The following is a 13850-nucleotide window of genomic DNA, read 5'->3' on the forward strand; positions in this document are numbered from 1 at the left end:
ACCTGCAATCCCCATGTAGACCATTAAAACAAAACAAAAAAAGCATGGAGGAAGTAAAATAAGCCGCCCCCCCCCCCGAACGGAATAATGAACGCATTGACAAGTGGAGAGCTTATGAAAGCACCCCATAGACTATAACAAGGTCAGTGTGTTTTCCGTGCGGCGTCTGCACGAGTCATGCAGAGAGAAAAATAGTTCATGAAGTACTTTTCTCTCGCCATCTCCACAGCAAACACACGGACCCCATTTTAGTCTATGGGGCCATATGCTTTCAATAGCTCACCGCTTGTCAATGTGTTCGGTATTCCGTTCAGGGGGGGGTCCTCATGCGGTCTCCCTGAAGGGAATACCGAACACAGATGTGAACCAGGCCTAAGACTCCCTGGCTAATCTCTTTAATAAAATTGGATGCGGTGCATCTTATTAAGTTACTGCAACTCTGTGTCAGGAGTTGAAATCTCTGACATCTAGGATCTGGATTACACGATTTTCCCCTATGGATCCATTTGGAATTTTATAATAAATCTTTGCTTGCCTGTACAAAATTAGAGATACATGTAAGCAAGGTCCAATCCAAAACCAGGCTGTCATGTGTGTACTACATGTATCTGTAATACAGTAGTGTGAAGGAGGTAGTGTACTGTAATCGGAGGAAGGTGTGAGGTACTCCGCAATGTGTACATACAATGACATCACATCAGCCGCATTACAACCAACAAGTATACCAAGGGCAAATTGTAAGAGACACGTCTATGGTCTGAACAGAATGTTTGTTCCTCAGCACTTCCACATTTTGTATTTGCAAAATTAGAAGTGCATTTCCATTGATGCAAATCGATCAGGAGACTTATGCCCATGCAAACCAAACAAAGCTTTAGAGAAAATCATGCAGGTGTCCGCCACACCCGAACGCCTCTGTTTTTGGGCTGCTTTTAAACAAACAATCCATTTAGAGGGCTAGTAAAAAAAAAAAAAAAAAAACCATCACCATCTTAGTATATTTTTGTGTTTGATTTGTCTGCCATGCAAAGCATCAGTTTCTTTTTGCTTCAACACTAGAAAAAAAAATGATGTCTTTTTTTTTTTTCCAGCAATGACTCTCTAAGAAACATAGTCAATACACAGATTATGTCCATGTTTTATCGCAAGCTCCTAGACATCAATGGCTATAACATGTAGAGAAAAAACAGTGCATGCAGATTTTGCCTCACTGATCCTCAATGTCAATGAAAAAAATTGGATGTGTGAAAAAACAAACAAACAAAAAACCACACACACTTTCTGCAGCAGGAGCCTCTCCCCACAATTCTCTGAATTAGGAGATTAAAAGATCTATGCAACTGTTCTAAACACCACCCTCTCATCTGTTGGCCTGCATAACATGGAAAACATCAGGAGGAAATTGGCACATGATGCTTTGAAAATTTCTACACCACTGTGTCTCGCAAACTAAGATTTTGTAGGTAAACATAAATAAAGCAATTGTATCTCCTATGTCATTACCGTATTTCATTTTTTTTTTTTATAGTGCTTATAAGCAATGCACTCTACACTAAGCTGTTAGTCACATGGTGTGACCAAATAATTTTCAGGAACCCTCAACAATTTGCTACAATTTTGCAAAAATTGCTGCAAAAAAAACTAAACTGATTTGACAAGACTCTAAATCAGGAATTGAGAAACTAGACCATTGGGTTCAATTGGTCCACAAACTACACTAAATGAAACTAATGTAAGGCCACATAAAACATTACTAGTCTCACATCCAGAAATAGATGCGTGTCGCAGAGTTACGAAATGAGCTTTTGTACTTTTGTTCTACTTTCATACGGAAGTTTAACTTCAGTCTACAGTAAGAACAGTTCAGGACCTTCACGGCATTGTCTGCTCACACTACACTGTGACTTTACGTCAGGTTTCCACAGGCCAAATGTGAGCCAATAGTGTCATTGTAGTGTACTGGGTTTATTTAGGATGGATTCTTTTAACGTGGTATTGTGCATGTTGTATACATATGTGATCGGGCCCCACATACCGTATATGTACAATCATTATTTGCCATTCCCTAAAAACCTAGTCAAGCAAACCTGAACTAAGCTCAGGTTCACACAAAGGTGCTGCTTTTCACAGACATGTAAGGCCTTTTTCACATGAATGAAAATAATAGGTTCATCAAAAGACAGACATGTCAATAGACATAGACCATGGGTTTGTAAATACTCCCCGTCATGTGAATAAGGCCTAAGGTTTGGTTTTGGTGGGTTTTGTGGTCGTTACATCTGTATTTAGTGTAGCTTCTTTTTGTTTAGAATTGCAAAATATGAAAAAAAAAATTCAGGGCTGTGGAGTTGGTAGGTGAAACCATCTACAGATTGATTCTTTCTTCATAAATGACTGACAGTCATGGTTATTCAGAAGCAGCGATGCTCCTCTAATTCACTAAAAATCAAAGTGATTGAATTCCTATAGAAGTAAATATATAACAAATTATATATTAATTCTACAATATTAATAAATATTCCATTTAACTTCAAATAATTGAAGGGGTTGCCTGCCCCCAATGCTCTGGTGTCCCCGCTGCATGTGACCATCAGAAGTCCTCACCACATGCCAATTAGTAGTCTCAGTGGTCACAGGAATGGGACCATTGTCAATACTCTTATACAACACTGGTAGAGATGAGCGAATATACTCGTTCAAATACCTCTGCCGCATAGCTCCCGGTCCATAAACACTTCTGGGGCATTGAATTTTTACTGCCCCTCCCATCTTCCCTGGCGCCGGGAGCTATGCGTCGGAGGTATTCAATTGCGTATATTCGCTCATCTTTAATCACTGGCTCTTTTCCTTAGGCTACTAAAAGGCATCAGGAGTCACATGTAGAGAGGATGTCCACCAACACAAGCCCTGGAGGACACGGGGGATGTTGGAGCACCAGGGGCTGAGTAGGTTTTTGGTTTTTTTTTTTGGTATGTTTCACCTTCCCCAGCCTCCTGCCCAAGTACTCAAATTCCTGGACAATCCCTTTAGTTATTCTATTTTGAACCCAGAGTCAGTACCTTTGTTATAACTTTACATAAATGTGGTCCCAACTCCATAGACCTGATTTTGTTTTTCATAAAAAAAAAACCTCAACTATATTTTGGAACCAAACTGCGTTAGCGAAAATTGTCATATAAGCATTTCTTATAGTAAAAAAGCAAAATTGGTTTTGGAAATATTTCTTGTTTCAAAGTGTTTACTTACAGGAGTATTCCCCTTGAGGCTATTTATGGCAGGTCTACAAAATCTGCCACACAGTGTTGGCCAAAAGTATTGGCACCCCTGCAATTCTGTCAGATAATACTCGTGTTCTTCCAGAAAATGATTGCAAGCACAATCTCTTTGGTATTAATATCTTCATTTATTTTGTTTGCAATGAAAAAAACACAAGAGAGAATGAAAAAAAGTCAAATCATTGATCATTTTACACAAAACTCCAAAAATGGGCCAGACAAAAGTATTGGCACCCTCAGCCTAATACTTGGTAGCACAACCTTTAGACAAAATAACTGCGCACAACCACTTCCGGTAACCATCAATGAGTTTCTTACAAGGCTCTGCCGGAATTTTAGACCATTCTTCTTTCGCAAACTGCTCCAGGTCCCTGAGATGTGAAGGGGGCCTTCTCCAAGTTGTCATTTTGAGATCTCTCCACAGGTGTTCTATGGGATTCAGGTCTGGACTCATTGCTGGCCACTTTAGAAGTCTCCAGGGCTTTCTCTCAAACCATTTTCTAGTGCTTTTTGAAGTGTGTTTTGGGTCATTGTTCTGCTGGAAGACCCATGACCTCTGAGGGAGACCCGGCTTTCTCACACTGGGCCCTACATTATGCTGCAAAATTTGTTGGTAGTCTTCAGACTTCATAATGCCATGCACAAGGTCAAGCAGTCCAGTGCCAGAGGCAGCAAAGCAACCCCAAAACATCAGGGAACCTCCGCCATGTTTGACTGTAGGGACCGTGTTCTTTTCTTTGAAGGCCTCTTTTTTTCCCCTGTAAACTCTATGTTGAGGCCTTTTCCTACTTTTGTGTCATCTGACCAGAGGACATTCTTCCAAAACGTTTTTGGCTTTCTCAGGTAAGTTTTGGCAAACTCCAGCCTGGCTTTTTTATGTCTCTGGGTAAGAAGTGGGGTCTTCCTGGGTATCCTACCATACAGTCCCTTTTCATTCAGACGCCGACGGATAGTACGGGGTGACACTGTTGTACCCTCGGACTGCAGGGCAGCTTGAACTTGTTTGGATGGTAGTCGAGGTTCTTTATCCACCATCCGCACAATCTTGTGTTGAAATCTCTCGTCAATTTTTCTTTTCCGCCCACGTCTAGAGAGGTTAGCCACAGTGTCATGGGCTTTAAACTTCTTGATGACACTGCGCACGGTAGACACAGGAACATTCAGGTCTTTGGAGATGGACTTGTAGCCTTGAGATTGCTCATGCTTCCTCACAATTTTGCTTCTCAAGTCCTCAGACAGTTCTTTGGTCTTCTTTCTTTTCTCCATGCTCAATGTGGTACACACAAGGACACAGGACAGAGGTTGAGTCAACTTTAATCCATTTCAACTGGCTGCAAGTGTGATTTAGTTATTGCTACCACCTGTTAGGTACCTCAGGTAAGTAACAGGTGCTGTTAATTACACAAATTAGAGAAGCATCACATGATTTTTCAAACAGTGCCAATAATTTAGTCCAGCCCCTTTTTATGTTTGCTGTGGAATTATATCCAATTTGGCTTTTTGACAATTATTTCTGTGGTTTTCCATTGAAGACAAATTAAATGAAGATAATAATACCAAAGAATTTGTGATTGCAAACATTTTCTGGAAGAAAATGAGTATTATCTGACAGAATTGCAGGGGTGCCAATACTTTTGGCCAACACTGTAAATACCCAACCGTTGTGGGTCCCACCTATTCTCTCAATGGAGAGATGGCTGTGTATATATATGGCTATCTCCATACAATTATACAAGAGTTCAGCAAATACTGTAGCTGAGGCCACCTGGCTGTCAGTGAGCCCCCATTTTCATGATACATATACAGTAGGTCCCACACCTTGGACACATCATCTTTGCAGAATTTATAGCATATTTTGTGGATATCGCATAAATATTCTAGATGAGAATACCCCTTTAAAGAGGATGGCCATTGAAGCCCCATAACATAAGAAATAAGTTAGGACAGAATGTTCCTATAACATAATTTTATCCAATACAAGTGGAGCCGTGAACACGATAAAAGGATATCATTTCACCTTACAATTGTTGTTTATACACATTTCACTACTCATTCCTTCAGATTAAACCGATTCCAGGCTATAAAGAATATTAAGTGTTAAATAATCCTATAATGAAACAGGAATGAAAATGACGAATACAACCTCAGGCGTAATAGCAAGCTAGCGAAGCCTATTGACTGATTTATTGATCTGGCTTTCATGCTGTACCCATTCACCAGTACAAAATAACACGTTCTCTAAGGCTAAATAAATGAGTACTTGGATGTTCACATTTACTAATAAATTTGCTGCTAAATTTGGGTAATGGGAGCTGGCTGCAATTTACACCCAAAAGGTCTGCGACAGTGTGTACGTGCTTTTTCTCTGTGCAGAAGGCTTTGTGGGGTGCTATCATTCCCCAATATCTGAGTGGGCCCAAAGACTTCTCTGCCACATACAAGACACCAGTTTTATTTAGCAGCACATGGTAGGTGGTGGGGGTCCTGTTGCTTACTAAATGCCCAATGTGCAATGGTTGGCAATGGCAAAAATAAAAAACTATAATACAGAACATTTGACCCACTGATGGGAATAAAGGGAGTCTGTCACCAGAACCCAATGGCCTCTGATGAAGCCACGCTAAGGCGAAACGCGCGTCGGGAAATTTTTCTTTGTCCCACGACTGGCATCTTGGGAGTTGTCCCCTGTATAGTGTTACACTGTCAGTATGTCAATTGGTATGTATTAACATTGATTGTGGGTTGTCCCTGTGTTGAAAATACCTGATATGTGCTGCAAATGCCTGACCTTTGGTATTTGCATAATGCCTAGATAACTATTGGTTATTACTTGGATCAGCCACTATATTGCATAATGTATGTATGTTACCATTTGGACATTGTTCTTTACTAGACAGTATACATGAATTTCTACATTTACATATTTACCATTTGGGTTTATAAGTTTATTTTATATATTCAGGGGTTACTTACAGCTAGCCATTAGTGGGAGGGCTGCGGTATTTGTCCGTCAAACATCTAGGTGGATCCTCCTCTGTTGTCCTCCATTGTCTTGCATGTTTTTTTATTTGTTGAATACTTGTTATTTGTTATATTTGTTGAGCACACACTACCTGGCACTTTGTTTTTTTTAATCAGAGGAAGGAGGGAGTGTGGCACAGAGCGGTGAGAGGGTTACGTATTTGGAGTGGCAACACCTTAGTTGGCCCAAAGAGCTAATTTGCATATTGACAAAAAGTCTCAACAACAGAGGCAGCGATTCACAAGGGGAAGACACAATTTAATTCAGATTAGCATAACCTATACGTGGGGCTGGGTCTATATGCTGGGTTCTGTTAATGGATGGCTCACACTAGCGTTTGGGGACTCCATCATCCATTCCACTTAAAATACGCAGACAGAAAAGTCCTGCAAGTAGGAAACCAATTGGTTCCCATTATAGTCTATGGGGTCCATGGGCAACCCCTATTTAAGCGGATAAGGTTTCTGTTTCTTCAGGTCCCCAAGTGGACCCAAAGAACAGAAACCCGACAGTGTGAACTTAGTGTTAGAGACTTTCTTTAAAAGGGTTATCCTGTAATCTAAAGCTTGGGATAGGCTATTAATACCAGCTGGGGGGGGGGGGGGTGTTTGGAAGTTGGGGGAAGGAGGGCTAGTCCAACTCAACACCCTCACCAATCAGCAGTCAGATGGTGCTGCAGCACTTTGGCCAGTGTCCATTATCCCCATTCTGCACAATCATAGTGTCTGCAGGTTTATCTCAGTCACATGATAAAATATACACATTATGATTAACAGATATGAAAATCTACTCACCAAAAGCAAAGCTTCCAGCTGGTTAATATAGATCTCTTCACTTGCGAGGACACCAGACAGGACAAGCTTTCTCATCAACAGCCCTTTATCAGATTCACTTTCTCCCTGTTATAAAAGATAGAATATTTAGATACGATCTGTAAACTTAATTCCGCTCTAAATGTAGAATCCTGAATACATGAAGTTCACAGCACTGAGCAGATACTGGTGATAAGACATGAACAGCGACCATAGTACAAGCAAGATAAGAACTTCAAGGCATCCTGGTTAACATGAAAAACAAGGAAATATAGATTTTTGTATTGTATAAGGAGTGACTGAGTAGAAATCACAAATGTATGTCCCATAAGGGCAGCCCTAGGGGATTTTCTGAAGGCTGTAGAGATATGTCACTTCCCCCCCCCTCCTCAAGCTGGCCCAATTCCATCTGATCATGGACAGTCAAAACCTGTAGAGGATTCTCCATCAGAACACTTGCCAAGAAGTTTTTTTTTTTTTTTTTTTAAATGGAGTTAGGCTGGTCTTACACGACCGTAGTTTAAGTCCGCAATTGAGGGTTTTCAATTGCGGACACATTATAGTCAATGCGGCCTCGTACACCACCGGATATTTTATCCGTGGTGTGCCGGGCCACAACCGAGGTCCGCACTTTTTGGAACATGTCCGCAATGGCCGCAATTCACGGCACTGCACGGACTCACCCATAGAACCCATAGAAATGAATGGACAGACACTTCCCATTCATTTCTATGGGAGCCGGCATGCGAGCGCTCCCTATAGAAATGAATGGAAAAAAGCAGTCCATTCATTTCTATGGGGAGCGCTCGCATGTCGGCTCCCATAGAAATGAATAGGAAGTGTCCGGCAGCCCTGCTGTCACGCCGGCCTGAAACAGAACGTGAAACTTACCCAGCGGTGCAGGGCGGGCGGGCGGGCATTCAGGCCTCCTTTGCCTCCGATGTTCCGTCCTTCTCCTCCGGCGCTCGCTGATAATGGCCGGCTGCGCATGTGCCCTGGCCATTATCAGCTTGCGAGCGCCGGAGGAGGACGGAACATCGGAGGAAGAGGAGGCCTGAATGCCCGCCCACCCTACACCGCTCGGTAAGTTTCACATTCTGTTTCAGGCTTTTATTTTAAAACGGGGGGGGGGGGGGTAGTTTAACCTAACGTTTACGGTTGGGCTCTATCAGCATGATTTTGCTGATAGAGCCCCTCCTCGCCTGCCGAGCGCTTCCAATAGAAGCGGCTGGCACGCGGGGGGTTAAGCGGCCGCTGGCAAAGTCTGCCTGCCGCCGCTTTCAATAAGATATAATGCGCACCGGACTGCGGCTTATAGTCCGGTGCGCCTTATATATGAACCGAGACGGACTATAAGGCGCTCATGGGCAATGCGGCTTATAGTCCAGTGCGCCTTATAGTCCGTAAAATACGGTAATCCTTACGTGGGCCACTGTTTATGCACAATAATCAGGCGGTAAAATAGGTCCTTAAAGAAATGTTCCAATGTGTTTTTTTTGTTTGTTTTTTTATTCATTAAAGGGGTTTTCCAGCCACAAATTGGCACCCAGAGACTACTGCAAAATCTGATATATGTGTGGTCTGGTACAGATCATATACATATAAATCATCAGTATAAAAAAAAATCAGTTTGGGGCTGAAAACTTTATGTACCTATTCTCTCAACATGTATAATTCAGCCAGTATTACCTTATTTATATATTAGGACTAGAGATGAGCGAGTAGTATTCGATAGAGTAGGTATTCGATCAAATACTACGGTATTCGAAATACTCGTACTCGATCGAGTACCACTTGCTTTCGAATGGAAAAATTCGATGCAGAACCAGCGTTGATGTAAGCGGCCATTTTCTTGTAGTGCGGGCATGCGCAGTCGGCTCTGCCCAGGCCCGATGCCTGGCAGAGTGAATTCAGAGCTGGAAGATGCCGCGGGGATGCTGCACAGAGAAGACTTCTCAGAGAACCCAGTCCGACCCTCACTCGTGGACTTGGTCAATTCAATTTGATCGAATGTTGCCTACCCCTGAAAAGAGCATTTTCCCCCCATAGAGTATAATAGGATTCGATATTTGATTTGAGTAGTCAAATATTAAGGGGCTACTCGAAACGAATATCGAATATTCCACTGTTTGCTCATCTCTAATTAGGACATGTTACTTTTACTAGACATAATCTAGAGGAGTTAATGCATGCAGATCCTCATATAATGGACTGTACCACATAAGCTCTCCACAGGGGGAGACAGAAACTTCTGTCACTCACTACTGAAGAGCAGACAGTCTTTGTCGCACAGCTATAAAGAAGGAGATCACATCTCAGCCTCCCTAACTATGTATTTAGTTTATAGAAGAATAATAAGGAGAAGTGATAATTACATTGTCCCCGGCAGGTAGGTATTGTACAGTCTCTAGCTGCCAATCTGATGTTATACTGATGGGACTCACAGCAGAGCAAATATAAAAGCCAAGATGGTGTCTGATCAGGAATGAGCAGTAGCTAGATTGTAGGGATATAGATAGATGAATACCTGTATATTTTAGCACCCAGCTGTTAATTTTTACATAGGTTTCTAGGAGAAAATACAGATTGTTGGGAAACACTGTGGCTCAGTGGCTATCACTGTAGCCTTGCAGCGCAGCGGTCCTGGGTTCGAATCCTGCCAAGGACAAAACAGATGCAAGGAGTTTGTATGTTCTCCTCCCATACTCCAAAAACATACTGATAGGGAAAAATGTACATTGTGAGCTCTATATGGGACTCACAATCTACATTAAAAAAAAAAAGAAATACAGATTGTAAACCACTGCGGGCAGGGTCCTCTATCTCATTGTACCAGCTGGTCACTAAGTTAGGCTATGATAACATCCGTCACAGAGACTCCATTGCAATGTCCACCAAATCCACTGGAAGAAAAGTCTTATATGCACTTTCTCCGTTTGGTGGTTTCAGTTAAAAACAACAAACACGTGATGGACCCCTTTATAGTCAATGGGGTCTGTCAGGGTCTAGAGGTGTCTGATATTTTAGTGGTCTGTTAGTCCTTTATTGTGGTCCATTAGAGGAACAGAACAACGGACACCCCTACGGAGATGTGACCATAGCATTAGTCTATTTTGCATGTAAACCACAATGAAATGAATGCAGCCCTAAAAAAAATAAAAATAAAAAATATAATAATAATACTAATAATAATACCAGCACAAGGGCCAGTGCTGCTTCTTCCGGCTTGGCTCTATTGCTAAAAAGTCTAGTCAAAAATTTTTTCTTCCCAGTCTCTGATTGGTCACTAAATTACTCCTGACTTACAAAACAAGTTTAGCACAAGGTAACTGTATGATATTCTTCCAGCAAACATAAACTGCTAGAAGCCATGGTGCAGTCAAGATGCGGAAGGAGTCTCAATGCCCCACAGCCTGGAACAACTTACTTATATGTAAATGAGACGTGTAAGGGAGCGTTCACACTACCGTCGGTGTCCGACAGCTAGTGTCCGCTGCTAATGTCCGTTCAAAATCTTGCACGGAAATTAGCATCGGACACTAATTGTCGGACACCGACGGTAGTGTGAACGCTCCCTAAGCCAGTCTTTGACATTTTACCTGACAAGTGAGATGGCTGAGATGCATATGTTCCAAAAATGAATTATTGCAGCCTCAGTTAAACTTGCAAGCACAATATAAGATGTGACTCTGGCGTGTCGATGTATTCACAAGTAAACACAATAATGCTATATAATTGTACATTGTATTCATCTGAAGTAACATTGTGTGGGATGTAATGATTCCTATTTCACACCTACAGTAGAAAAATCACTTTTGCAAAGGATTATGATTTCCTTCTCCCTCCATAGGATATTGGGTAGACTGCTTCTTGGAGCTTATTCACACGGCTGATTTTTCATTGTTTGATATCTGAGAAAATCTTGGACTGCACACTGACATGAGCTATTCTGAGCCAGGAAGAACAGACCAGAATAGCAAATGCTTAGGAAAAGTATTTCATGTGAGGTCAACTTAAAGGGGTTGTCCAGTTTCAGACCAATACAGAGACACCAGTGTTATAGTTTGTAAATGAAAAGTAAATACACGATCTGCATCAATTCCTCACAGTTTTACAGATCTCGGTTCGCTGTGATTCTTCGTTCATTTCCAGGGAATAAAAAAAAAAAAGCCCATGGTCATGTGACGTACAGTCCGTGGTCATGTGACGTACAGTCCGTGGTCATGTGATGGACACACAGGTGCACAGTTCGTTACCAGGCAGATGTCTGATTACTGTGCTGTGATTATAACAAGCTTGCACCTGTTTGTTTATTATCACATGACCATGGCCTGTACATCACATGACCATGGAGCCTGTTGCCTGGAGAATGCAGTACAATCTGCAGGCAGCATGTTATAGAGCGGAAGGAGCAGAGAAGATGGATATATAGTTGTGTGTGATAAGATTCAGTATAACCTGTCGTCCAGTAGGCAGAGCTTTCAGTGACAGACAGCCTCACCTCTACGACTGTACACACAGAGGTCGCTGTCAATCACTGATGGCTCCGCCTCCAGGACTATATAGCAAAGAAAGGACAAAGACAATGGATAAATAAGTTATACTGAATCTTTTCACACAACTATACCTCAATCTGTTCAGCATCTCCTGCTCTATAACATGCTGCCTGTAGATTGACTATCTGGTGACAGGTTCCCTTTAAGTATCCAACTACTGAGGTAGATGTAAAAAGTGTTGAAATCTGCCACATTTTGCTTTGTTATTTCCTCTCCTGACCACTGATGAAGGAAACAGGGATCCAGAGAGTCTTGTTATAATAGTGGCTGTTGCTCTGTTCATCTCCAAGAGCCTCCTGAGATAGCCGAGCCCGCCACTCTTACCATTGGTGGTCCAATGGACTGTGAATGGTGCAGTATTGTACCACTGCTCCAAACAAATAGGGGACAAGGGGCCTAGCCTTGTGACCAGTGTAAGGTCCTGTGTTCATACACCCAATGATAAGGAACTGATCCCCTATTGTATGGTAATTGTTAAAATGTTGAATTTCAACATGCCCGATTCTTTCCCAAATCACAGAAGATAAGCCAGGGGTCTGGCAATGGCTCATCCTCACTTCTCATGTAGAGAACCTGCATGTCAGACCAAAGCGAGCGTATGGTCAGAAAAAGTGGTCAGCCAATTTCAGGCTGAGTTCACACGGAGATTTTTGGTCTGGATTTTGAGGCCGAATTCGCCTCAAAATCCTGACCAAAAAGACGGTTCCCATTTAAATCAATGGGAGCCGCTCAGGTCTTTTTTCCTGGAGCCGTTTGTTCCGGCTCTCGGGAAAAAAGAAGAGACATGCTCATTCTTCAGGCGGAGTCGCCTCACGTATCCGCCCGAAGACACTCCCTCCTCCCAACTAGGCCCATTCATTGGGCCTAATCCGTAGCGGAGTGCTTGCTGGATGCTGATGCATTGCACCGGCATCAAGTTGCATCTACCCATTTTTTGGTCAAGAAACTGAGGCGGCTTCCGCCTCAGTTTCTGGACCAAAAAACCCAGTGTGAACCCGGCCTTAGGGTATGTTTGTATAGAGTTTTTTCGCAGGCTGAAAAGATCTTGAGGTTTTTTTTTTTTAGATGGATTCTGCCTTATAATCCTCCTGCAAAAACTGTGTGAACATACCCTAAGAGGTGTTTATACACCTGAATACCTTTTTAGTTGTATCCGCTCATCCCACCGCGCCGAGGCCTCCAGTATATATGTATCATTGTATCTTTCATTCGCCGACACTTTTTTCATAAAACGTTTTCCCAACATATAACATCTAAAACATTAGCACAAGACGTAGAAAGAAGAGCGAGATAAATAACCAGTTAAACCCGGCTTGTACCAACTTAACCTCTCAGGCAAACCAAACAAGAACATTTACTATATACAAGAAATTCAAGATCCATCAGCCAAATCCAACAATACCGACGTAATGAAAACAATCACAACAGTAGAACATTTCATTACCTAATGGAGGAAACAGGAAGTTCACAAAATTATGACCTACAGCTCTGAAGGCCAAAGTCATAGAAACTTGTCCCATTGTCAGTAAATGAAGATTAAAAATTATTCTATAAAACCAAATGAAGCCAAAAAAATATTAATTAAACCCAGATAGCAATACACAATATTTGATATTTTTTCTTTTCATTTTCTGATGTTAGATTTTTTTCCAATCTATTTTCTGTACATGACGGTGGCCATCTTGCCTGAGGTGCTGATTAGAAGATTCAGAGAAAAGCCTTACAACAGCCACACGGACAAAAAACCCTGCAGACTGGACTGGAGATGATCATAGACATGAAAAGGAGAGAGTAGTGGGCATGCTCTGTGACTTGAGAGTGAGCTCACTGCACAAGGAAGGAGTTGGAGGAGAGTCATTGCCATCAACTATTGTGAATGTCCATTACTCTTATCCGTCATAGGGTGAGAGCAACAGACTTAAAGGGACTGTCCAGAATTTACTTTTTTTTTCCAGGAGACCAGGGAAGGTGAAAAATAAAACGATAATCACATGTTCCTGGCACTCTGGTGTCCCTGGCTTTGTTCCGGCGGAAGTCTTCGCCACACGTGTCCTAAGGAAAGGACCCGGGACACCACTCATATACGTCACCTGTGACATCCCTTTTGGGCTTTAACTGATTGGTTTTAACGGTCATATGCCTTGATGACTTCTGACGGGAACAAGCGGCCTGGAACACAGGATTG

General features: G+C 42.1%; 1 protein-coding gene across 6 annotated transcripts in view; it reads right to left on the minus strand.

Moving 5' to 3' along the window:
- ABR (ABR activator of RhoGEF and GTPase) overlaps positions 1–13850 on the minus strand; it is a 265327-nt gene that overhangs the window by 115539 nt on the left and 135938 nt on the right. For all 6 annotated transcript variants that reach the window (XM_075263741.1, XM_075263746.1, XM_075263742.1 and 3 more), the window contains one exon: positions 7092–7196. In XM_075263741.1, the coding sequence (XP_075119842.1) occupies positions 7092–7196 (105 nt within the window). The remainder of the gene's footprint in view (positions 1–7091; positions 7197–13850) is intronic.

Source organism: Leptodactylus fuscus, chromosome 2, assembly GCF_031893055.1.
Source record: "Leptodactylus fuscus isolate aLepFus1 chromosome 2, aLepFus1.hap2, whole genome shotgun sequence".
Classification (NCBI taxonomy): Eukaryota; Metazoa; Chordata; class Amphibia; order Anura; family Leptodactylidae; genus Leptodactylus; species Leptodactylus fuscus.